Source organism: Tribolium castaneum, chromosome 5 (assembly GCF_031307605.1).
Source record: "Tribolium castaneum strain GA2 chromosome 5, icTriCast1.1, whole genome shotgun sequence".
Taxonomy (NCBI): Eukaryota; Metazoa; Arthropoda; class Insecta; order Coleoptera; family Tenebrionidae; genus Tribolium; species Tribolium castaneum.
This window is the reverse complement of record NC_087398.1, coordinates 709,407-732,463: the sequence shown is the minus strand read 5'-3', so window position 1 is coordinate 732,463 and position 23,057 is coordinate 709,407. Positions and strand designations below refer to the sequence as shown.

The window sequence follows — 23,057 nt, the reverse complement described above, 5'->3', positions numbered from 1 at the left end:
CTTGCACCTTTCACGCAAGTATCGCCAAATTAGGAAGGCGAGGAACTTAATTCACGGAAATACATAAAGTCGCTACAAAATTCGTAAAAAGTGTCATGCGAATGTGGAGTTTCACAAGCAATTTTGTAATACTTTGGTAGCCGCAAATAAAAAAAATCGATTCAGTCACAAAGCTGCTGTTACAGAATCATGTTTTTGCATCTGACTCAATTAACAGTTCCTGCTTCCACTCTCTACGATTCTAAACGAGCCAACATTATACCGTCCTGAAAACAAACGAGAATGTCATACAAGCCACTTAATTGGGATCGGAGCGTGTTCTGGATTGTGCGCTCAGGTGCAAAGCAAATGCCACAGCACCTAAATCATCACAAGCCCACCAGTTTGTTTCTTATTAATAATCTCGCTATTAAAGACAATCGCTTCGCTCGTTCGTGCTTTAAACAACGTTGGCTGGTTGTGGCCCCAAGTGATAAAAATGTGTTGGTATCACTTGACTAGGCCACTTGGATCGATTTTTACGCATGGTGTATTGCATGTAGTGTGTGTAAATAAAGCGTTTTTATGTTAGAGTTGTCCTTTCATTTCCCCATTCTGCAACAATTAGCCATAACTGCTCATAAATATTGAATTTCTTGTTCATTAACAAGTTCTTGGCTATGAAAGTTCGTTGGGACATCCTGTATGCATTTTTCCGCGCTAATCGAGTGTAATTTTTCTTGGAAAAATTCATGACAAAAGAACGTGAGGTCGTATTGATTGCATCTGTGTGTGCAATTTTCTACAGTTAAGTTAATGAAGTAACAAAACCGCAACTGCACTTGGCTTACAAAAACGACGACCTTAATTGTCAATTCAAATAGTTGTTATACAAGAGAAGTGTGTCTAGAGTAAAGTGGAGGAGGACGAACCGGCTACATTTCTAAAAAGAAAATTCACCACACAGTATAGTGAAGTAGCCAGCATGGTTCGGTTGCGAGCAAAGCGGTAGAGCTTAAGATGTGCTTGATTAGTTGAAAAATAGAGTGTGTTTTTCAGTGTGATTTTTTATTCAAGTGAGTAGTGAAGTTGAAATGAAAGTAGTATATTGCGCAAAATAATTAACGAGGATGCTCACTTACGCACCAGTAACCCCGAGTGTTATAAATTGCATAATTTTTACGCAATTGTAGTACAATTCTCAATTTTTAATCCGATTTTCAATTTCCAAATCAAGCGTTTTGTTTACCAGGGATTCCCGCACGTACAATACGACGGTCCGCCAAATTATAATAATAAACAACTTTCACTCATGTCCGAAGTAACGAGGCACGAGATCCACAAAAACACTTATTAATAATAGCAAACCTAATTTTAATAATACAGGATGATCCTCGAACATTGTCGAGTTGACATTCAATTCCGGCTAATGAGTCGTTTGAAAAATTTCCGCTGTATTAACTCTCTCGTTATTAATTATTCAAAACAAAAGTGAATGGTCAAGACGGAACAAAAATCATTATCATTTTTGTCGAAAACTTTTGCCAACGACAGGTATTTTCTTCCTTTACATGTAAATTACGAACTTTCTTGTGTTAACAATCCCGGCAATTGTTTTTTCCTTATCCGAAATCTGGACGGGAACCCGCTTTTAATGAATGGTAATGAGGGCATCGGAAAATGCGTGGCGTGAACTTGCCGTGTTAATGCGCGGAATTATTATTATTATTAATCGATGCCATAAATCTCGACACTTTATTAGACATTTATTTAAACTCGGATTCGTCATAAAAATGCAAAAGTGAAATCAAAATCAGTGTAGAAACTGCGAAATTAAATTAAAAGTATATGACAGCATAAATCTGCGAATCTAAAATCTATGTTTGCTATTAAACACCCGATTTTTATCCATCGTATATGTGATTTTTTCAGGATTTTTCTACATTTCTTAATGAATGTAAACCTCTTTACAGACCATGCTTTAATCCAGACAGTGACAACAAATTACTCTGTCCTTACAACAGAATATTGATGAGATTATTAAAAATAATAAAAAAATATTTCAAAAAAATAATTTTGAAACCAAACCATTGTTTCGTCTTGTTATAAATATTTTTAATTAATCTCTATAAAAGAAACATTCTTTGCTCGTCAATATATCGAAAAATCTACACAATAAAATTTTTGCAATTTACATAAATTTATTATTTTTAATAAATCTGTATGTTGTTTATTTGATTTATTAATGTCCTTAATTGGCGCAATCAGTAGGACTCTGAAGAAATATTTTGTGGCAGCATCTTTTAAAATTCGTGAGATAATTACATTTTTTTGGGATTCTTTTCTGTAGAAAAGAGAAATAAGTAGTAATACAGAAAAGACATATCCCGGTATTGAATAAGAGGCATCATTGATAAAGGTTTCAAAAGACCAAACTTTAAATCCTAACTATTTTGCAAAAGGAGTTTAAAGAAAGCAAAATAAAAAACCTGTAACTGGTTAATAATTTTTATTATTGCCATTGTAGCAAAAAAATTACAAGTCATGCATAGACAATTCAACCAATTACATCCTAGGGGTGGGTTACGTAAGCGCAAGAATGAGAAATTTGAGCCAATTATGGAAAGGAAAACGGAACCGCTAAATTTAATTGGTCTCCTTCCTCTATTGCTGTGGAAACATTAAATACTTATAGTGCAAAGAAAGTCACACCCTTTAGAATTTTTGTGTTTGGTTCATGTATTTGATTGCTATGCTCATGGAGAAACACAATAATTGGCTTAATTACAGTTCCTTTTTCGTGGCTAATTGGAACTAGGCATTTTTGTTAGTTGGTTTGCACTAGAATGAGAAATAAATTGCTATAATTTGAACAATCGATTAAAACGGTCGTGGCAGTAATAATTTTTCCTACTTTTCTCGTTCAGTGTCAATGGCAGCTTTCAAACCAGAATTTCACAGCAAACGACCGCGACATTGAACTTATCTGCACGAATCGTGTAAAAATTACATCATTAGAACTCGTGTTTTCTTCCAGATAAAAATGGAATTTGTAAAGCACACGCTACTTTTTTGTTGCTTTGCTCTTTGGGAGATCGAGGCCGTGCTGAATAAACGAAACGGCGGCGTCCAAAGCTTTGTTCAAAATTACAACGGGCATTTCGACACCACCATACATAAGGTGTCTTTCACGCAAAAAGGCTACATCCAGGTTAGTGTGACTGTGCTAATAAATCCAATGACTGTGCGTTTTCCAGTTTTTGCGATACATAACTCATGTGCCACCCTTGAGCGACTATACGTTCTGCATCTGGGTCAGGAGCCACAACTTGACTTATGCCCATCCCCTACTTTCATATTCGAGTGAGTTTTTACGGTGACTCTTGGAAAAATTCTTTCTTTTTGCTAACGGGCTCATACATCACACTTTCTTCTCGTTTGCTGTCATCAGCTTGATTTTTTCGCAGAGCATGAGGAAGAGCGACTTATCCGCGTGTGGATTTCGCCCCATGGTACCGACATTAACTTGGAAATCCTCCAGCACCCAATTTTCAAAATCCACACCCACTTTGTCGAAAACCACTGGTACCACGTGTGCCAGTCTTGGTCCTCGTCACACGCCTCCTGGTCACTTTACCTCAATGGAAAGTTAAAATCGAGCGGTTTCGCGCCTCAGGTAACACCAAAATCGAGTCAATCACCCGCACGACCTTCATTCCGATCAAATGTTGCATTTTTAATATAATAAGCAAAGAATTTTTTGTTTAATGCAAACTATTTATCCTTCCAGTTACGAGGCAGCAAAATCAAAGGCGGCGGCGATATCGTGGTGGGGCAGGAGTACACGGACTTCGACAAGGGATTGGACGACGGGATCGAAGGGGACGTTTTCGGGTTCAATTTCGTCCTATCACCAACCTCCCACTCGTCACATGGCGACTTCCCCTCACGCGGCCATTACTCCACCGAAATCCCCTCCGTTTTAAGCTACTTTTCGGTTGAACCGAACCGACAACCGAAACTTTTTGACTTTTTTGAAAGTATGTGGTCGTTTTTCAACCCAACGCATGCGATTAAAGTGGTTCCCAAAAAAAGGGGGCACTTTGGGGCAAGGGTTGCCAACGATATTGAAGAGTACTCGCCCAAACCAACAGGGCTAAAGTTGGTAGAACTGAGCTATCATTGTGCTTTGGGCAAAGGAGCGCCAGTTAGTGGCAAAGATGTGTTGATTAGTTGGACGAAAACGCCGGTTAGGGTGTTCGGAGGGGCCATTTTGAAGAATATAAAGCCATTTTGCACGTGATTATTTATTCGAGTGTGGTGAACATGCAGTATTTAATGTAGGTTTAGTGTTGTTGTTGTTGTTGTTTTCCGTGAATAAATAAAATTATTTTCGTAATAAATTGTCTTGTGTTATTTGGGCGTTTTTCGTAAATGGATTGTAGTTATAACATAACTCATATGTCATGTCGTGAGTTTGATTAAAGATGTCGCCAAAGTGGGAAATTTGTCACCATTTCTTTGCCTAGTGAGGGATTCACACAAAACACTTGGAGCAACAATCGCCCTTGTTTAAAAAAAAAAAATTAAAGATTTTTCACCTAATTTTGTAATTTTTTTAATTTTGTGGGGGAATCTTGCGAAATAATTGAGTTTTTGATGAAAAACTTGCGAAATGTTTTGCGAGAATCAATCTTTATTAAAAACAAATCACTCCACAATTTATCCACGATTTTTTAACCCAAATGTAACAGAAAACTTGAAATTTTCTTAGAAAACAGCGAAATTCCAGATGGTTTAGCCGACATTTGCTAAATAATCAAACACCAGTTTTTTGCGCAGTTTTAGTCGCCTTATGATTGGTCCGTTTCACAGTTGGGAGTGCAATCTCCCACCCGATATCCAATGACAAACGCTTCAATCGTCTTGCAGTTTTTTGTGCACCAGATAAACAAGTATGAGGTGATTTTTATATTTTTATTGGTCAATTACTCATTCGTAGGACAAATAAGACTCGAGTCAAACCAGTTATAGGGTTGGTCTTTCTCACAGAACGGGATTTCGCCTTAGATGCGAATAAAATGGTCGATTCTGCTTGGTTTTTGAAATAATTAGAATTTTTTTGACAAAAAAAAACACTTTTTTTAATTTAATACAAAAAAGTGAGAATTCTAGAAAAGTAGGACTAATTTGAATCTACACTGTCGGTTTAGAAAAATTAACAACTAGGTACAATTATAACAATAAATAAATTTTTAAAATCAAAATTAACAATTTGCGAACACTGCAATGTTGACAGTTCTACGTAAATTATTTTTGTATTATTTATTAGAAAATCATGGCTAATTCAAAAAGTGCTTAAAATAAAAAAAATAATTCAATATAAAATTCAAGTATGCATATTTTCAAAAATTAAAAGTTCCAACACTGACAAAAGAACTTTAATAAGGCTGAGAAACTAAAAAAAACTAAAAAATATTTAGATAGAAAAACTGAAAAAACTATAGAACTGAAAAAGAAAAACACTAAAACATTAGATTCTGAATAATAACCAATTTAGGAATCTAGGAAAAACAAACATAGTGTCAAACATTTCCATTTTTAACAAAACAAATTTATTTCGAGTTTTAAGAAAAGCCCTTAAAAATTGCGTGTTAGGAAAATTTCCTAAAATCCGATCTCTAATTACGACAGCTTAGACCGTTTTAATAAAATTGGGTCAGGTTTTGATCCTTGAAATTTTTATAGTGATGAGATTGTTCGTGGTCCTGAAATCTCAACACCCAAACAAGACGATATTCCATAGCGTAATTTTCTATTGACCTAGAGAGTTTGGTAATAATAACATCTTGCACAAGAACGTGTAATTTACGATTGAAATAAACTTGAAACATTTTGATACTAGTCGTTTAGCACTAACATCTGATAATCTCTTATCATAATATACATAAGGACACGACACAGTTAAATTTGAGAATAATTTCTTTCCGAATGAAAATCGAGATAAATCATTTCCTTTGCGCAAGATAACAATAAATCCCCGAATGATTCATCGTCGGATGCGTAAGCAGAGCCGAAAGTCAAGAAGAAAATTCCATTTCTCGTCGTTTTTGAAGATTTGTCACCTTCTTTAAACACACGTCGTAATCATTTCCGCTTCTCCCCATTCACCTCTCCCTTATTTCGTGCTTGATTTCGCCTCGTGAATGGCTAATCCCTTGCAGAACCCCTTGAAAGATGACGTCAGGGGATCGATAAGCCCCTCGTCGATTGTCATGTGACGTCATATGATGTCAGTCCGAAAATATCGTAAAATCTTTCGGGAATTCCCACGCTTTTGTTTGATAGCTGGTCGGCGATTCGGTTTCGTGTCAGTCAGCGATGCGAAGGGAAATCGTCGTCGCGTTGATATTATCGACTGTAAACACTACTTGGCGCGTAGTTTTACCCCAACTGCAGTAGACATGACTGGTAGCACAAATCGCATTGATTTTGTGAATTTTATTTGTACGTGCAGTATGGACGCGTGCTTTGCTGCTTTCGACAAGGATTGGTAAATATCACACCACCAGTAGAAGCTTTTAGGTTAGATCGCTGTTTAGAGAGATGTCGATGATGATTTGACTAAATTTAGAACTGGGGGATTTACGCGACGCCGTTTCGCGCCATTTTTATCTTTTTCGAGGAAGGATAACAATCGAGACCTTGAATTTATACAGAATACCTGAACGAATTGATAGCAAACAGTAGAACACAGCGGTTATGTAAATAGCCGGTTTGGTAATTTGTTCCACTCGGGTTCAATAACATATGGAGGATTACCATTTTTTCGAGAATTTGCCCAATTTTATTATCTTTGACACAAATCGATCATTTGGCGAAATTGGAAAATACTTCAGATACGACTGATAACTCGTCTATAAAGAATCTAGTAAAAAACACGTACTTGGACTTGGTTTTAGATAAAATCTCCAATGATTACTGATTAGTGATTAGCAAGGTTGAGGTTTTATGTACGTTTTATTTTTTTAACTTAATTGCTGTTGTTTTTGTTTTTGCTTTAAATGACTAATATTTTCTCAATTTTTTTGATATTAATACAGTTATAGAACCAAGTGTTCTTTGCCTAAAGTAGGTACCTTACAAAAAAACTAATTTGTACATCAATTATTTTAAAAATATGATCATTTTTCAAAAATATTTTTTTTCGAAATTCTTCTTCTATATCAGTAATGTTTTTTGAACTAGTGTTTTTTTGAAATAAGTTACCAAAATTACGGTCTGAACTCATTTCGAAGAATTTGCAAAAAATTTGACTAATCAAATTTCTTGAATAAAAACATCCATATACAAAGGGTCCATTTTTCGTGCTCCACCATGGAAATCTTAGTTATTGTAAGAGATACGAGGTCGATTAAATTAGGGCAAAATTGTGCATTTTTATGAAAATTTGATGTCATTTTTTTCACTTTTAAATTTTTTCTTTTTTTTGATGTCATTTTTAGTTTTTGAATTATTGGAAAAAAAACGGAAATTTGTAGTTGACATTGAACCAAAATTGAGTGTTACTATAACTCACTCGCTCATCAAGAACGCCTTGGAAAAAACAAATTTTTTTTTGAATAACTCAAAAACTAAAAGGAATTTCGAAAAAAATATTCTTGAAAAATGAGACATTTTTAAAATATTTAGTTCATGATTGGGAACAAAATACGTGCACTATTGTTTGCAGCTTATCGTCATGTGAATGTTTATTACTAAGTTTTAAGATTATTTATTGCTTAGTTTTTAGATTATAACACCTATTTCCATTATTTTGCAAAATATGAATTTATCAATAATAATTAAATTAAAAACATGAAAATACTACATCGGAATTTTATGATTTCTAGTAACGGAAATTACTAAAATTGCCATCGCATGTAATACGCCTAAAGCAAACCTTGAATAACGCTCCAGAAATTAGAAAAACATATTTGTTTATTTATTAGAAGGTTCAATATTTGCGATAAATATTTAACATCCTGATTGTAGTAGTTTTTCAAAATGAAATGTGTAGTTCTATGACCAAAGAAAAAAAAAAAAGGTTTCCTTTACCTAATTAATGTAGGTATAAATAATAACCACTGACCACTGAGTTGAAATGTTGTTTGTTAATAAAAAGTGTAGGCAACCAATTTTACGCCAAGCCTAGCATTGGTCGCTCTTACCGCTGAGTTTTTATTTTTGTCACAAACGGATAAGAAATATCAAATACGAAAAAAACATTTCGTTCGAATAGAATCAAACAAAAATTGGAAATTTTCATTGCGGCGAAAAGTGAAATTTATATTAAAATATTCAGCGAACGTCCATAAAATGCAAAAATTAGAATTAAAAATACATAAAATCGCAATAACCGTCGATGAGTGAGCGAATATTTCAATGACATCATAAATCTTCGTCGGGATTTACTATTGGCGTAAAAGTGAAAAGTGAAAGAATATTTACGTAATGATAAATTCGGTTTAAAAAGTAGTTAATGGCGTCACAAACTAGGTAAAGTTAAAAAAATAAACACTAATTAACGAGCCATTATCCCAGTTTTGATCTTGATTAGGTTTTTTATCACTTTGGTGAAAAAAAGTGCGCCCGCGAGCCGTATTTTGGAGAGAAACAATAATTACGAGCTTTGCTACTTAATTAATTTTTATTTTTAAATTTGTGTATGAGCTGAGCACAGATCATTTTCGGCGTCCTTGACTCCTATTAAAAGAATTCATCACTATTTGGTTTCGCCTGAAACTGGGTCATAAACCTGAAAAAAGCAATAGCAGGTGATGTTTATGCGCGGAATATTTCCACTCCACCAAAAATGAATACTAACAAAAATTGTTGCTGAATGTTATATTCTTTACTTTCGGCTACTGTAATTAATGCAAATCGAATTGAAGCCGTCCCATTTGAAACTGATTAGGCGAAGCTATTAAGCCCTCCCTGAAACGAGCTATCGATCGGATTTTTTCCCAAAGCTGCGAATTAAATTTTCCGAAATGTGTTTTCATAATTAGTGTGTTTGAATCCGGGCCTTTCTTCCACACTCCATTGTGTCTATTTTTACCCGCTAAATGGCTCGGCAAAGGTTAAAGCAACAAAACAACCGTATCCATATTGATTATAATTTTGTAAAATCGAACTAAACTTTATAAGCCTCGCGTGCACTCCCACTTGTAAACATTTCAGCGACGGGAAGTTGAACTTGGAGGAGTTCTGGGCGCTGTGTCGGGCGCTTTTCCGCAACAGCAAAGGCGTAACCTACGAAATCGAAAGACACACTTTAGAGACAATTTTCAACGTCTTTGACAAGAACCAGGACGGGAGCATCGACCGCGACGAGTTCGTCACCTGCTGGAACCTCTGGATCAAAACAGTAACAACCCCAAATAATCCCTTCTCAACCCTAACTAACTCCAACCCCTAGATCGTCAAACCGGTCTCTGCGGCCCTCATTATCGACGTGCAAAACGATTTTATCACCGGGAGTCTCAACATTACGAACTGTCCGGCCAAACACCACGGTGGAGATGTCATACAACCCATCAACAATTTGCTTGAAACGGTCGAATTTGAAACAGTGGTGTATTCCTATGATTGGCACCCCAATGACCACGTCTCCTTCATTGACAACATCTCCTTGAGAAAACTGCACGAAAGCAGCCCCATTTCGGCCGAAAACGCCAAAGTCTACGACACGGTGGTCTTCGACAGGGAGCCCCCAATGGTCCAGAAGCTGTGGCCAAGGCACTGTGTGCAAAACACCTGGGGCTCCGACCTCCACAAGGACCTCAAGGTAACCCAAACACCACTTAAAGTCGAAAAAATGTCAATACAAATAACTAAAACTACGAGAAAATAAATAACAAAAATAAACAGAAAGATAATTTTTTTAATTCAGGTTGTGGAAAACTCGACCAAGATCTACAAGGGCACAAACCCGGACGTGGACTCGTATTCCCTCTTCTGGGACAACCAGAAGCTCACCGACACTAAATTAGACTCGCTGTTGAGGGCCAGGAACATCACAGATTTGTATTTGTGTGGCTTGGCTTACGACGTCTGTGTTGGTAAATTCTCGCCAAATTTTAACATCTCGCACTAATTTTTCGCAGCTTCCACAGCCAAAGATGCAATTGCCAGTGGCTATAGAACAGTTCTCCTCGATGATTGTTGTCGAGGAGTCGATCTTTTAGACATTGAGAAAACGAAGAATTTCATTCAAGAAAATCACGGTCTCGTTGTGGATTCAAGTCAAGTTAAGGAGATGGTGGAAGGGAATGACAGAAGGCCCGAGTTAGGATTAAAATTAGCTTTAGAATTACAGCAAAAGAGGCAGTAGAGGTTGCGGAATGTGGCTTCGTACTTAATTTTCTATTTATTTGTTAAATTATTCTTCTAAATGTAGGCAACCAACTATACGCTGATTGATTGTTGCAAAAATGTTTCAAGGTTGTGTAACGTTACGGGTGATTGCATTTAATTACGAATAAATAAGCTAATCATCTTGACTTAGTACCAATAAAAACAATTAAAGAAATTATGATGAAACGCACCAATTAAACGGGCACACCGACTTAGAATAAACTGTATTAATTCATAGACAATAATAAATTATGCACTGATTATGTCATCAACTCTGTTAAAAGCTTCAATAAAAGGAACAAAACATGGCGGGGGTTTTATTTCACTTTTATGGATTGTTTATACGGATGGGAAGTGATATTTTTACATTTCGCTTGCTTCCGTTGTGAAATTTCACCAAATGGACCAAGAAACTGTATCTCCACAAAGCTAATTGTCTCAAAACAGGAAAAAACGCAACATTCTATTATTTCATAAATTGGAACAGTTAGATAATCCATTCAGTCATAACATTTTTAGATAAAAGTATTTAATTAATTACGCCCACCTAACTATTACAACGGAACAGGTTAGTGAACCTGGCATTAATTTTTCTCCCCGAAATTTCAAAGCGAATAAAGATTATGAATAGACCCACTTTTTGCTCGCTGTTACCGCTTCTTTCAAAGTTCGAACCGTACAGAATCCGGTCCAGAATGCCAATCAAACTGAACTTTTTCCCCTTTTCAGCGCAAAAACTTTTCAATTTTAAGGCGTGCCTTTAATGCGCCGCATTTTGATTACATAACCCGCCAATAAATTGCGCAAGTAAACATCAATGGTGGTCCTGGAGAGCCCTTTCACTTGTGTGAGCAAAAGTATTGTCTTATTCTTTCAAAAATTGACTCGAAAGTTGTCCAACTCCTCGGACAGGATGCCCGGAATTGGGATTAATTAATTGGCGTGCGAAAAAATTTCTAGATGTGATGGTATTGCAAAATACTGCAGAGTAATAATAATTGTTTTCACTTGTTACAACATTAGGAATGTTGTGGGAATGCTTTGATTAAAGTTTGTCCTCTACCCTTTGACTCATGATTCTCCATTAGCTCCTCATTAAATTAAATTAGTACAGTCTCCATGGGCCACATTTTTGGTGTTCTATAGAATAAAAAATGCATGATTCAAACGTGGACACTTACTCGTAGTTAGATCATGCAATTGCTCTGAATGGAGATGGCCATGTTTGGAAGAATTAAGTCATACGATAGAGAAACTATCAATCATCCCAGAAGTAATAACTGTGATTACCCGCTTTCGTAATTTTTTTTCAAAATCGAACCAAAGACACGTGTTTCACGAATTATTGAGACATTAAAAGTAGATTAGTTATAAATAGTGTGTCAAAACAGCAAGTGTCACAACAATTTTACTCAATTAACGAATTTAAATAATTTATTACTTTTGTAGGTTTTATGCAGTGGAATGCAGCTTGAGCTCGCTTCCGGCTTCCAACAAGTCTTTCAGCCTCTTTTTCGAGTCTCGTAATGAAATTTTTGATTTATTCGCATCAATTTCGCGCTGGAAAGCCTTCAAAACCAAGGTCAATTCGTAGATTAATTCAGTCTGTCAGAAAACTGGGTCGTATGAGTCGATAGTTATTTTCAAATAGAAAAATCCGGGAGAAATTCTTTAAAAATTAAACACTATTTCTTTCTAATTTCACGAAACCGCAAATTCAGGCTAACTTTGATTGTTGTTTTAATTAAGACTGTTTTACGTTCTCTAAGGGTTTTTCAAAATCACTTAAAACTTTTCGTCAATTAATTAGTAAAATTAATTAATTGTTTGTTCTTAAAAACATTTTGGCATTTTAATTGAAATTGGTTCAAATCAATGATTAAATAACTAATTGCTGTTTACATCGTAATCGTAAAATAATTAATATTTTACTTGTTTCAAGTGAGGTGTGCGTTTTTGCGAAATTCGGCCATTGGGGTCAGTTATTCCAATTAGCAATAAAATAAAGATTCGCACTTTGCGTTAATTTTTCATTTTCTCTTGAAGAAAGTGCACATTAATGTATCTTAATTTCCATAATAAATTAGAATCTTTAAATTCTTGTTAGAGAGCCCCCGATAATAAAATAATTTAAATGCTTAAAATATTGTCTTCAAGTAGCGTAAAATTCCCGAAAACCGCTTCTTATTCTTGCGCAAGAAATAGTTTCGTGTCAGTGCAGGCAAACAAATCTTGCTCCGAATACATAAAATTTGGCTACAATTAATTACGAAAGTCATGCATAACGACACATTTCACTGAGTGAAAGACGCGACTCCAAATTACCATAAAAAATCCCGAAAATATCAATTTCACTAAAACGCGGCGCAAAGCGCGTGCTTTTATTTAAACTTGTGTGTAATTTATTCCTTTACAATTACTTTAATTGCCTACAACCAGGAAATGTATGCACAACTTGGCAATAACATTGACTGATTGAATTTATCAAAAAACTCACTTTCTATAAAGCAACACGTCCTGAATTTTCAATCCGAAGAAAACCTGTACAAGCATAATTAAGAGTGTTATTGAGCAATCGGCACAAATTGAGTCCCTTCGAACGGAATTGCAATAATTTATTAAATGGTTTGCAATTAAAATTTTGCAATTGGAGCATGTGCGGAATGTAGTTCGGGGTTATTACAGTATTGTTCAGAATCAATTAAACCAAAATGTGAGGAAGCGGAAACGGTTATTAATTTTGCAAAAATCGGGGAAATTCGATGAATAAAACGCCGATTGTGTGAAGCGTCATTGCGCACTTTCGATGCTGTTACATGGAAGAAAGTTATGATGCAATGTAATAAAAGAGTACATTTTATTACACACTGGGTGTCACTTGTAATACACTTACAAGACCGCTTAAATCGCAGTGAAAGGGTCCTTGTTTCGAACACTTATCGACATTGTATCGAACGCTTTAATCTCTTCCTTTTAGTCGCCACTTTCTTCATTAAAATTTGCGAAATTTATGAAAACTATTACTAGAAAGGCTCTCTCATGCGTTGTGAATCATTGAATTTTAAACAAAGTATGTGAGTATGACCGTGACACTGCATTCAGAACTTTTCGTCACAATTTCTCATTAATTGCAAAAGGCAATTCAAAATGCACGAGAAATAAGCTCCGGTTGACATTTCGAGAGGGCTTACGTAAGAGATAAGCAAAAAGTGATACAGTTTGTGCAGATTAAGAGTAAAATTCGAAAGTAAAGCGCAATTAGGATAATGATGATAGCAGATGTTGTCTATCATGACTTTATTACATATTCCGGTTCGTGAAACAACCATCTATCAGCGCACAGAAAATTTGGTTCGTGATGAGGCCACGAAAAATAGTCGAGTTATCACAAATGACACGATAGAGCTTGAGTCATTGAGTGAATGTATGGAATAATTCAGATAATCTAAATGTCGCTCATTGACTCACGCAAATATTACAATTATATCACATTACCTACGGTAATTACAATTTTGAAAAGAAATTCCACTCGATTAATTGTTTAATTAAGTATTAAAATATCCCAGTTCTTAATAAAGCTGCTACTTAATTAATTTTATTGGGCATGAAAAAACTGACAACTTTTTTGCCACCTGAAGAAACAAATTTTCTAAAACTCTACTATGACGCGCTGAAATATGTAGATGAGTTTTTTAAAGAGAAACTAATAGACGACCACGTGGAAAACAGGGGACAAGACAAAATATAAAAATTCCGATCAATTTTTTTCATTATCATTAGGTTTGATTTATTTGATCGTTATTTAATTACAAATTTTCACTACGAGAACATTTATTTTTTTTAATTACATACATTGTTGTTTGTACACACTCTAATTATGCGTTTTGCTGATTGATAATATTTGAATGTACACAGTGTATAAATCATTTTTTATTATTTTCCAGCCAATTACCTTATCGTTAGGGTAAATTTGTACAATAAATCATGCGTCAGGATCTTATTTTTTCGTGAAAAACAGGACCATTTATTACAACCAAATAAAACGTCTCTGCCAGTTCATGTCCGTTTCCGCCAACCCCAAAAATTCAAAAATTATGTAACTTTATTACGTCCATTATTTTCACCTGAATGAGGTATTATTTCTTTAATTGTAGAAATGAGGAAAGAAGTTAATTACACAGCGTTGTAACATCAAGTTTGTCGTTCTTGTTGTAAAAAAATGAAACAATAAATGTTTCAAAATACGAATGACCGAAATGTTTGTACAATGTGGAGCAGAAACCTGTAAAAACTTCCGGAAAAGTTCTGGAAACGAAAAACCCCAACTTTCTTCGGCATTTCTTTCAGTTTTACAACTTGTAACAACGACACAATTACGCTGAAAAAAGGCTCGTTTTATTAACTGTTCAAAAAAAACTTGAAATTTAAGTCTGAATTTCAGTTGGAGGTATTATGTCTTTCAGGAATTTCCGAGCGAATTCTCCACTTGTGATTTTGTGCAGCCCCAATTATTTCCAGCTTACCTTATCGCGTAAATCTCACCCGAACAACCCCGTAATCAGTCCCAATACTAATTAGCCGCCATCAAAGATAACTTGTTTACCTACAGTCGGATCAATACCTCTGACCACACGCTCTGAAGAGATCTTTCGAGAAAATTGCTAGAGGAAACCCTATTTAATTGCCTAACACCTCCGAAACCTAATCAGAGATTCATTTCGGAGCCCCAATCGAATCAGTCTCCCAATCAATCGTTTGTGAGAGACAAGGGCCCATTTGTGTCGAGAAAAAGAGTTGCGCAATAAGGGCCCCCTGAAGACTGCTTTAGCATCACCGGAGATGAAGGGAAAGTGAATGCCCCTCCACCTCCGGACACTGCAAGTGTACGGAATTGGCAAGACACGCGACCGGAGTGAAACCGGAGACTATCTCCATAAAGTACTCTAGTTCTTGGAGAATACTTCTTCAGTGCGGTCAGTCGTACGCTAACGGTGTGTTCTGATTGTGCTAGTGCTCGTGGTGTAGTTGGATGTGAGTACCGGATTATAAGTTTGTGAATTTTTTCAAACGCTTGGAATTTGTACTTAGTCTCTTCGGCGCATAATTGCGGAAATAAAAACCCAGATCAAGGAAATGTAATGCTAAAACCGACACTGAGGGAATAATTAATCGGCAAAAAACTTGTTTATTAATATTTTCTCACGGCAAGTCTTAACTTTCCTTTTGATTGTGGATTAAATCTGGTTATATTAACTGATTTTAGATAGCGCTTGAAGTATAGGTTGTGACGTGACCACCGAATTAATTCATGACCTGACCCTTTTGTTTTTTTATCAGTCAGATCTCAAATGTCACAATAGTTTCACCGGTTGGAAATTCAAGTGTCTAGACGAATTGCAGACTAAATGAAATTTACACTTCTAATGCCGATATCACTTTGTCCAATCACAAACACCGAAGAAATTTAAATGAGCCAACGATTTGAAACATCTAATTTTACAGTAATTGCATTTTGCTTTATTAATAATCGATTATTTTCTATGCAAATTTTCCCCGACCTTGATTTTGGGTTCGTGCTTCTTTTCCCTTCGTTGCCTTTCCTTCCGCCTCCTCATCTCGTCATTAGTCATTATAAATTACCGAAACCATTTAAACGCCAATCTACCTACAGCGGCACGTTGCATAAAATCTTTTTTGTTTAACTTAATTATAGAAAGTATTTAGGAATGTTATTGTGCAAAAGGGGGGAAAAAACTCCCCACTAACTGCCTTGGAGTTTTCTTGTCGGGAAATTTTTCCTCTCAAGCTCACAATACATTTACACAATTTGTAATTTTGTAAGAGCTATAATTCAAGTATATAAAATAAAAGCGTCCGATTTCGTAAAGATGAATAGATTAGTTCGTGAGAGAACAATGCCGATAATAAGTGAACGCTTCTGCATAACGGTGCACTTGAGTTGCATAATTGCGTCTCAAGTGCATTCTTGCTATTGATTCTTTGATGCAAATTTCAATTCCAAGGCTGATTGTCATAATGACTCTTAACACATCACAATGACAAACAATTCTTTTGCCATCACCGTCACAAATTGAAGAGAAAGTGACAATTACGAGGCCTTAAACCAACAAATGAGTACACCTTGACAATGAAAACCGTCAAAACAACCTTCGCTGTTATGCAATTAAGGTGATTTCCAAAAGCGGCTCCACTTTCTTGCATCCGGAGCGTTTCCTCTCACGTTTACATTGGAAATTAAAATTTCAGCGAAGGCGTTAGTTAGGTTTTCACTTTGTGGTCGAACTAGACTGATAATTATTTGGAGGGAAAATATATTGCAAATCCACTTTTACTTTCGTGGACCTAGTGGACATAATTTGCAAATTGTTTACGACGCCGCCAGCTGCTGCTGCACGAACAACGGACGCGAAAAATGAAAGTCTTTTATTTCGATTGATTTTATTTAAAGGAAAGCATTCACCGGCTTTATGTAAAGTGGGATTGGATCGGCGTGTTATGTCACCGCTGAAATATTCGCAATCAAAGAAATTTCTAGCCGATAAAAGTGCGCGGATTTTAATTATCCTCCGTCTGATAGTCGCGGAAGCAATAACGCAGAGTTTTCAGACAGTGATGGGAAAAATAAACAGAAGCAAAGCGTCACGCACTAGTTGGTTTAATTGCAAGTTTGTCCGAACTTGGATCTACATGACCGGACTAAGTTTCAGTCAATTGCTATTATTATAGGGACTCTCACCAATAAATGAAAGTGAAATTAATTGAAATAAACAAGTAAACAAGTAAATATTCGATTTTTTGAATAAAGCCAATTACAGGATGTCCTTTATTTTCGCTTAAAAATGCCCAAGTCAATTTCCTTGCTGTTGGTATTGGTTGTAACGTCGGACGCCGTCCACATCGACAACTGGCATCCCGTCCTTCCTCCGGACCTCTACGATGGGATCAAAACCGTTCATACATCACATCCCACGGGCTATTCCACCCACACTTTCCACCAATCATCGGGTCCTTCGTCCCTGCACGACTCCGGTAATCAATGCGAACTCTATAAAGTCGGCTTTCTGCAAGACCTCTATTTCCAATACATCCAATACAAAACCCACATCCCGGAGATGAAAGAATTCACGTTGTGTTTCTGGACCAAGTTTGCCAACCACAGCAACGACCATCCCATTTTTTCGTACGCAGGCAAGTTCCGAAACAACTATTATCAAATTTCACTTTCCAGCCCACCCACTTTCTAGCTAATCTGTTTCCCATTTTTTTTAATAACAGTCGATGGCCAACCCAAGGCGATCTCGTCGTGGATCTCCAACACGGACAGATCGAGCTACTTCAGCTTGGCCGTCGAAGGACACACCTTCTACAGGCTTAACTACCCTCTCAGAATTAACAAATGGTACCACACGTGCCAGAGCTGGAACGGCAAAACCGGCGAATGGCAAATCTGGGTCAATGCGGAGCGCGTAGGTCGCGGCTTCCACAACAGGGTAGGTTTAGCACAAAAAACGCCAGTACCACATGAGTTTGGCCCATCTTCTGCCTTTTTCGGTAAAAAAATCAAAAAAATAAATTGCTTTCTGTGAGCCTTCTGTTTGTTTGTTTGTTTTATCTTTTTTGGGATCCCTTTACTTTCTTTCTTTGTATATACCATAAAAATTGTTGTAGGTCTTTTTGTTATTTTATTAGTTAACAATTTCGCCAACAAACCCATGTGGTGCTGACTTGAGTTGGGGATATTTTTCCAATTTTGAAGCCTAACATATCACTTTGGACTTTAGTTAGTAGGGCACGTCATCCCCTCCGGCGGGCTGGCAATAACGGGCCAACAGCAAACGCAACTCGGGGGCGGCTTCCAGGAAGGTAAGGACGCCCCCAAAGGCGCTGGAGGCATGCTGGGCCAAATCACCATGGTACAACTGTACAAAGTTGCCCTAACGGCTGGTAAAGCCCACCGTGACCACAAACACCACCATGCCCACCAATACGACCACAATGGTAACCAAATCACAACACCGCCCCCGGTCACTCCCCGCCCCCGAAGCAACCTCCCCAGCCACCCCCTTCTCACCGGCGGCCAGATCAACCCCATGCTCATGCTGAACCTTGCCGGTGGACAACAACCCCAACTCGTGCCAGGACAGCAATTTAGCGCCCAGTTGGTCAACGGCCAATTTGTGAATAATTTAGTCTCGCAACAGTTGTCCCAACAACAACAATCACAATTTTCCGGGACTCCACTTTTAAGTAGTGGTTTAGTAAACCCAGGAAATGTCCAGTTTATAGACACTTTCGACAGCCACCAGTTGTTCAAACGGGAGCAAAAGGAGCCGAAATTTGGTGATAAAATTGTGAAAAAGGACGAGAGCAAGCACAAAAAACGCGAGCTTTATTTGGGTGGGGGTACCATAATTGAGGAAAGTTTCCCGGTTTCGTCAAGTTTTGACCATGATTTTCTGGACGGCTTGGCCGGGATTGGGGAAAATAGCCCCATTTTGGAGGAACAGAAGCAAAATGATGAGAGAGAACCGGCGGAAGCTGAGGTTAAAGCCGTTATGAATGTGTGCAGCGGTTGTGATGAGGAACCGTTCGAGAAAGCCCTTGTTTTTGGGTGGAGAACCGTCCCCAAGAAACTCTACTCGGGGGCTTTCTACTCGCCGGCGAATCCACAATGTAAAGCGTTCTAAGTCTGTTTGTAAATAACGAGATCACCTTCATCGCCATTGCTTGTTGATACAAGTCGAGTCATGTCTGAGAGGACTTGTTTTGTTAAGTTTTTAACACCGTCATTGATCGTTAGAACTAGTATTTATATTTTTGTAGATTTAACCGCAATAAAGTATAGATTTTCACGAGTTTTTAGTCATTTCAATAATAGCAATAATAATAAGAAAAAGAAGAAGAAAAAGAAAAAGAAAAACGTTTATTAAAAAAAGAATGTGAAGAGGCAAGGTCTAGCTAATGCTATTCTACTTAACCTTTTTTAAAACACAATAAAATATAAACCATGAAAGATAAACCCAAAAAATAAAACCTGAATAACTAGAAAAAACATGGCAATAATAAAAAAAATAATATATATTTTAAAATAATATAAAAAAGAGAATTTATTCTTATTAGGTAATAAAAAAGTAAAAAACAACAAAAATAATAATACAACATAAAAAACAAAAACAGCAAAAGAACAATTACTAAAGTAATATATATTTTAGCTTCATATTTTTTTATTTTAAATATTTCTCGATATTATAAATGACAGCATTTTGCATAAAGGTCCTAAGAAACAAGGCTGTACGAAAAAAAGGCAACATGAAAGTTCTGACTTTAAATAAAAAAAAACTGTTGAAGTGAACAAAATAGAATAAACTGTAACTGCCATCAAATATTTAAATAAAAGTTTTAGCCAATTAAATGCTTTAATTTTAAGAAAAATATGGTCATAAATGAATCTGCAACAATTATTTTATGCCATTTAATGTAGGTAAGACAGCAGTTTTCAACTTTTAGATTTAAATTGTGTCTAAACAAATAACTTGTCGTAATTTAGACAAAAATTTGTTTCAACGACAGTATTATGCCCAAAAAGTACTCAAGTTGGCAAATGTTGAACGGAATTTGCTATCTCGTAAGTATATGAAAGGTACAATAAGGGTCCTAAGTCAGAGCCTTGAGGTACACTTGATCTAACTCTTCCACGGTATAAGAATAAATTATTAAGTTGACCCATTTGGCTCCGCTCATTTAAAAAATGAAAGGAAATTTTTGACTCACCTTACTTTTGTGGATGTGTTGGTGTTGGTACTCTGAGTCAAACTCTGGCTCGGAGAAGTAGCTCGGATCTTCAAAATGCCCCACACCTCCAGCTATCCCAATCCCAGCCATTGGGAGTCCTCCTGAGACGTCCGCTGACTCAAACAGGCGCAGAACTGAGCGATCCCTAATCTCCCTCAAGTGTGACCTAAAACCCCGGTCAAAACCACCGGTAACAAAGCCAGAACCGTACCTTAAATCTTCAAGCTCGTAGAACATATCTTTGGAAGAGTCGTGAATGTAGATTTTTACGTTTGGTGAGTCGAGGTATTCCATCGTGAGTTGTTTGGGGAACGAACGGACGAAAAGGGCTTTGACGGTGTCAATGGAAGTGATTTCGTTGGGGAGGAGAGCTCTTTTAGTTTCGTTGCGATATTGGAGGAATACTAAACCTGCAAAATTTTCAAGTCGTTTCAAATGGGAAGGTTTGCGTGAATTCCCTCACCTAATGGCCTTTCGAGCGTTTTGCTGGGCGTCCGCACGACGGGAAGCGAACTCCTCTGTTTGCCACCGCGGCGGAAGCCCGTCGAGCTGGTCTCCACTTCCGACATGATCCCGGGATCGTCGTCAAACAGCATGGCGTTGGAAGGTGGCGGATAGCCTCGAGGCTGGCCCTAGAAACAACACATTAAGCCACCGGCCCCCAGAATTTATTACGACTCGAACTCGGGGTCTTTACCTTTCTAGGTCTGGTGGAACTCATCTGTTCCGCCGCGTGTAAAAAAATTTTCACGTTAACAGGACTGTCAGTAAGGGGGAAGGAAGTTTCGGCTAGTTTATGGAGAGCACGATTTGCGACAACTTGCTGTTTCTTTATAAGGGGTATTGATCGCGGCGTCATCTCCAATTGGGGCGGCAAGGATATAATGCTCTGACTCGACATTACTTCTTACACGACGTTTCTCGTAAATACACTCGAGCGACTAAATCAATTAAACGGCCGGGAACGACTAATTGACGAGGTGATGTCATTCCGTTTTAGAATATGGCGTTTCCTGTGTGCACAACATGCTTGCTTACCTCCAGGTCCATGGTGCGGGAGAGAGGCCCTCCCTGGCCGGCCATGCCCAAGTACTGCTGGTCGGCACCTAGGGTATGTCTTCGGGGGTCGTCCCGCCTAGTGTTGCGACTTCGCCCCCTCACTTCACCCTCATTGTCGCTCCGGCCTGGAAAAGAAAAGGGTTGATTTTTTCAATTGAGTTCTCGATTTCTGTGCAAATATCAAAGAAATTGTTTGGCCGCTTCGTCGCAATCAGCAATGTCAATAGCTAGCCTGATTGAAAGCAGCACCCCGATAGGGCGCTTTAAAAGTTTTTTAATTAAGTTTCACCTCGAGATAATTGCCGCTTTATCTCGAAACGAAATATTACAAATGTCCGGTGGAGCGAACGGGTTCTCGCGTTTCGGATGGGAAGTTTGCTCAAGTTTGGAGATTTGATGCACCGGTTGTAATTCCATCCAATGTCCGGCTTGGTGAAGTAAAACGATACGATAAAACTAGCTTTTGGACAATTGGAAGTCAATCGGAAAAAGATACGCGAAGCCCTACATTTCAAGGAATAAAATTTTACGACGCCGTTATTCCCGTTATGTTCATGTAAATTATTAAAGTGAATTTGGATGATGTCGGGTGGAGTGATTCGGTTTTAATAGTTTCACAACAGTTAAAAGCAGTCTGGGTCTGGTTTACATGACTGTATTTACAAACATGTCATGTCGGACGGATTAATTTAATGAAAGGAGTTTTTCTTATTTCGGGCACAACGAAAATAACGAGACGGGAAGATACACCAAAACGAAACACCAAAACTGATCCCTTTATGTAAATAAAAGCGTAGCGTAATTGGCGGAAAAGCAAAGAATTGCGTTAAAAATCCAGGTGATTTTAGACCTGTCACAAGATAATTGGAAAAGTTTAAGACAATTAATGCCCCCTTAATCAATAAACTGGAAGTGGGATTTTGTAAACCTTGCCCTAATCCTGGCCTGTCCCCGCCGTTAAAAGTATTTTTACAACAAAATGGTGCAAACAAACTCCTAAACCATAAAAATGACGATTTTACAACCCGAAAAACCACATCTGTCAAACGCAGCGCTTTCAAGAAATTTACAAACAACTCGTGCACATCTTCATCTACTCTCCAAATAATTACCCGCATCTAGCGCTAAAAATAGTCGTTTTTTTTAAGCGAAAGTTACTAAAATTGGACCAAGGCGGAGGATTATTTCCCGGCCTCTAAAAAAATGATAAATTTCCTTCGAAAATGTGATATAAACTGTCAACAGCTTTAGCATAATTAGGTTTTTGTCGTTGTGGCGCTTTTAAAAGCCACTTCCTGTGTCACGTATTTAAAATGATTTTTATAATTTAGCGACCTTGCGGCGATTAAATTTGTGCCATCGTTGAAAAGTCGGCTCTATTTCAATCCATTCTAAAAATAAGTACAAATAACTCACATTTAAACATAGTCTACGGACGCCCGATACCTGGTATGAACTATTGAATTTCTAAAGCTAAGGAAACATCAAAGAAAATTTAAAGCAACACTTCCGGTTCGAAATTAACTAAATGCACTTTTTAACAATTTGGGAATTTATTATTCATACCGACAAAGACCCTTTCGGAGTGGAATATATGTATTACAAAACTTTACGCAAACACTTGGAAATCTCTGCATAAATTCGGCATAATTCAATTTCATTTACATATTCGATTTGTTTGCCTTGATCTTCCCTCCACATCACGTTCCGCGCTCTTATTGCACATCGAATAAAAGGCTTTTTCGCCTCCATTCACAAAATGAATAGATTAGCATTGCGATCGCCACAAATACCCGAAATTAATTGGA

The 23,057-nt window shown here is 37.2% G+C and overlaps 4 protein-coding genes across 23 annotated transcripts in view; 3 read left to right on the top strand and 1 right to left on the bottom strand.

The window, feature by feature from the left end:
• LOC100141714 (uncharacterized protein) overlaps window positions 1-23,057 on the bottom strand; it is a 63,472-nt gene that overhangs the window by 8,634 nt on the left and 31,781 nt on the right. For 17 of the 19 annotated variants that reach the window (XM_015980223.2, XM_015980224.2, XM_015980208.2 and 14 more), the window contains exons 4-8: window positions 21,229-21,374; window positions 20,888-20,911; window positions 20,654-20,822; window positions 20,402-20,600; window positions 20,170-20,356 (exon numbers count right to left, since the gene is read on the bottom strand). In XM_015980223.2, the coding sequence (XP_015835709.1) occupies window positions 20,170-20,356; window positions 20,402-20,600; window positions 20,654-20,822; window positions 20,888-20,911; window positions 21,229-21,374 (725 nt within the window). The remainder of the gene's footprint in view (window positions 1-20,169; window positions 20,357-20,401; window positions 20,601-20,653; window positions 20,823-20,887; window positions 20,912-21,228; window positions 21,375-23,057) is intronic. The other 2 variants (XM_015980212.2, XM_015980213.2) reach the window with 2 other exon arrangements.
• On the top strand, window positions 817-4,382 carry LOC103313204 (neuronal pentraxin receptor). The gene is made up of 5 exons (XM_008195885.3): window positions 817-1,055; window positions 3,017-3,190; window positions 3,237-3,342; window positions 3,447-3,655; window positions 3,770-4,382. Exons 2-5 carry the CDS (start codon window positions 3,023-3,025, stop codon window positions 4,280-4,282), a joined length of 996 nt encoding a protein of 331 aa, XP_008194107.1. The 5' UTR covers window positions 817-1,055; window positions 3,017-3,022; the 3' UTR covers window positions 4,283-4,382.
• Window positions 6,336-10,685, top strand: LOC658255 (nicotinamidase). Of its 2 annotated transcripts, none has more exons than XM_962213.5 (5): window positions 6,336-6,532; window positions 9,202-9,388; window positions 9,440-9,808; window positions 9,914-10,082; window positions 10,128-10,685. In XM_962213.5, the coding sequence occupies exons 1-5, from the start codon at window positions 6,444-6,446 to the stop codon at window positions 10,352-10,354; spliced, it is 1,041 nt and encodes a 346-aa protein (XP_967306.3). In that variant the 5' UTR covers window positions 6,336-6,443; the 3' UTR covers window positions 10,355-10,685. The 2 variants fall into 2 exon arrangements, with proteins under 2 accessions (XP_967306.3, XP_015835712.1); XM_015980226.2 differs by lacking the exon at window positions 6,336-6,532 and adding an exon at window positions 7,239-8,517.
• Window positions 15,252-19,253, top strand: b6. Its single transcript, XM_008195884.3, has 4 exons — window positions 15,252-15,408; window positions 17,214-17,586; window positions 17,674-17,888; window positions 18,180-19,253. Exons 2-4 carry the CDS (start codon window positions 17,238-17,240, stop codon window positions 19,083-19,085), a joined length of 1,470 nt encoding a protein of 489 aa, XP_008194106.1. The 5' UTR covers window positions 15,252-15,408; window positions 17,214-17,237; the 3' UTR covers window positions 19,086-19,253.

Bases quoted from the DNA above. Each gene is read 5' to 3' on its own strand.
- LOC103313204 (XM_008195885.3), top strand. From the start codon at position 3,023: ATGGAATTTGTAAAGCACACGCTACTTTTTTGTTGCTTTGCTCTTTGG. The intron at 3,343-3,446 runs GTGAGTTTTTAC...ATTTTTTCGCAG, and splicing joins TCCCCTACTTTCATATTCGA to AGCATGAGGAAGAGCGACTT. The intron at 3,656-3,769 runs GTAACACCAAAA...TTATCCTTCCAG, and splicing joins CGAGCGGTTTCGCGCCTCAG to TTACGAGGCAGCAAAATCAA.
- LOC658255 (XM_962213.5), top strand. From the start codon at position 6,444: ATGACTGGTAGCACAAATCGCATTGATTTTGTGAATTTTATTTGTACG. The intron at 6,533-9,201 runs GTAAATATCACA...TAAACATTTCAG, and splicing joins GCTGCTTTCGACAAGGATTG to CGACGGGAAGTTGAACTTGG. The intron at 9,809-9,913 runs GTAACCCAAACA...TTTTTAATTCAG, and splicing joins ACCTCCACAAGGACCTCAAG to GTTGTGGAAAACTCGACCAA.
- b6 (XM_008195884.3), top strand. From the start codon at position 17,238: ATGCCCAAGTCAATTTCCTTGCTGTTGGTATTGGTTGTAACGTCGGAC. The intron at 17,587-17,673 runs GCAAGTTCCGAA...TTTTAATAACAG, and splicing joins TCCCATTTTTTCGTACGCAG to TCGATGGCCAACCCAAGGCG. The intron at 17,889-18,179 runs GTAGGTTTAGCA...TTTGGACTTTAG, and splicing joins GTCGCGGCTTCCACAACAGG to TTAGTAGGGCACGTCATCCC.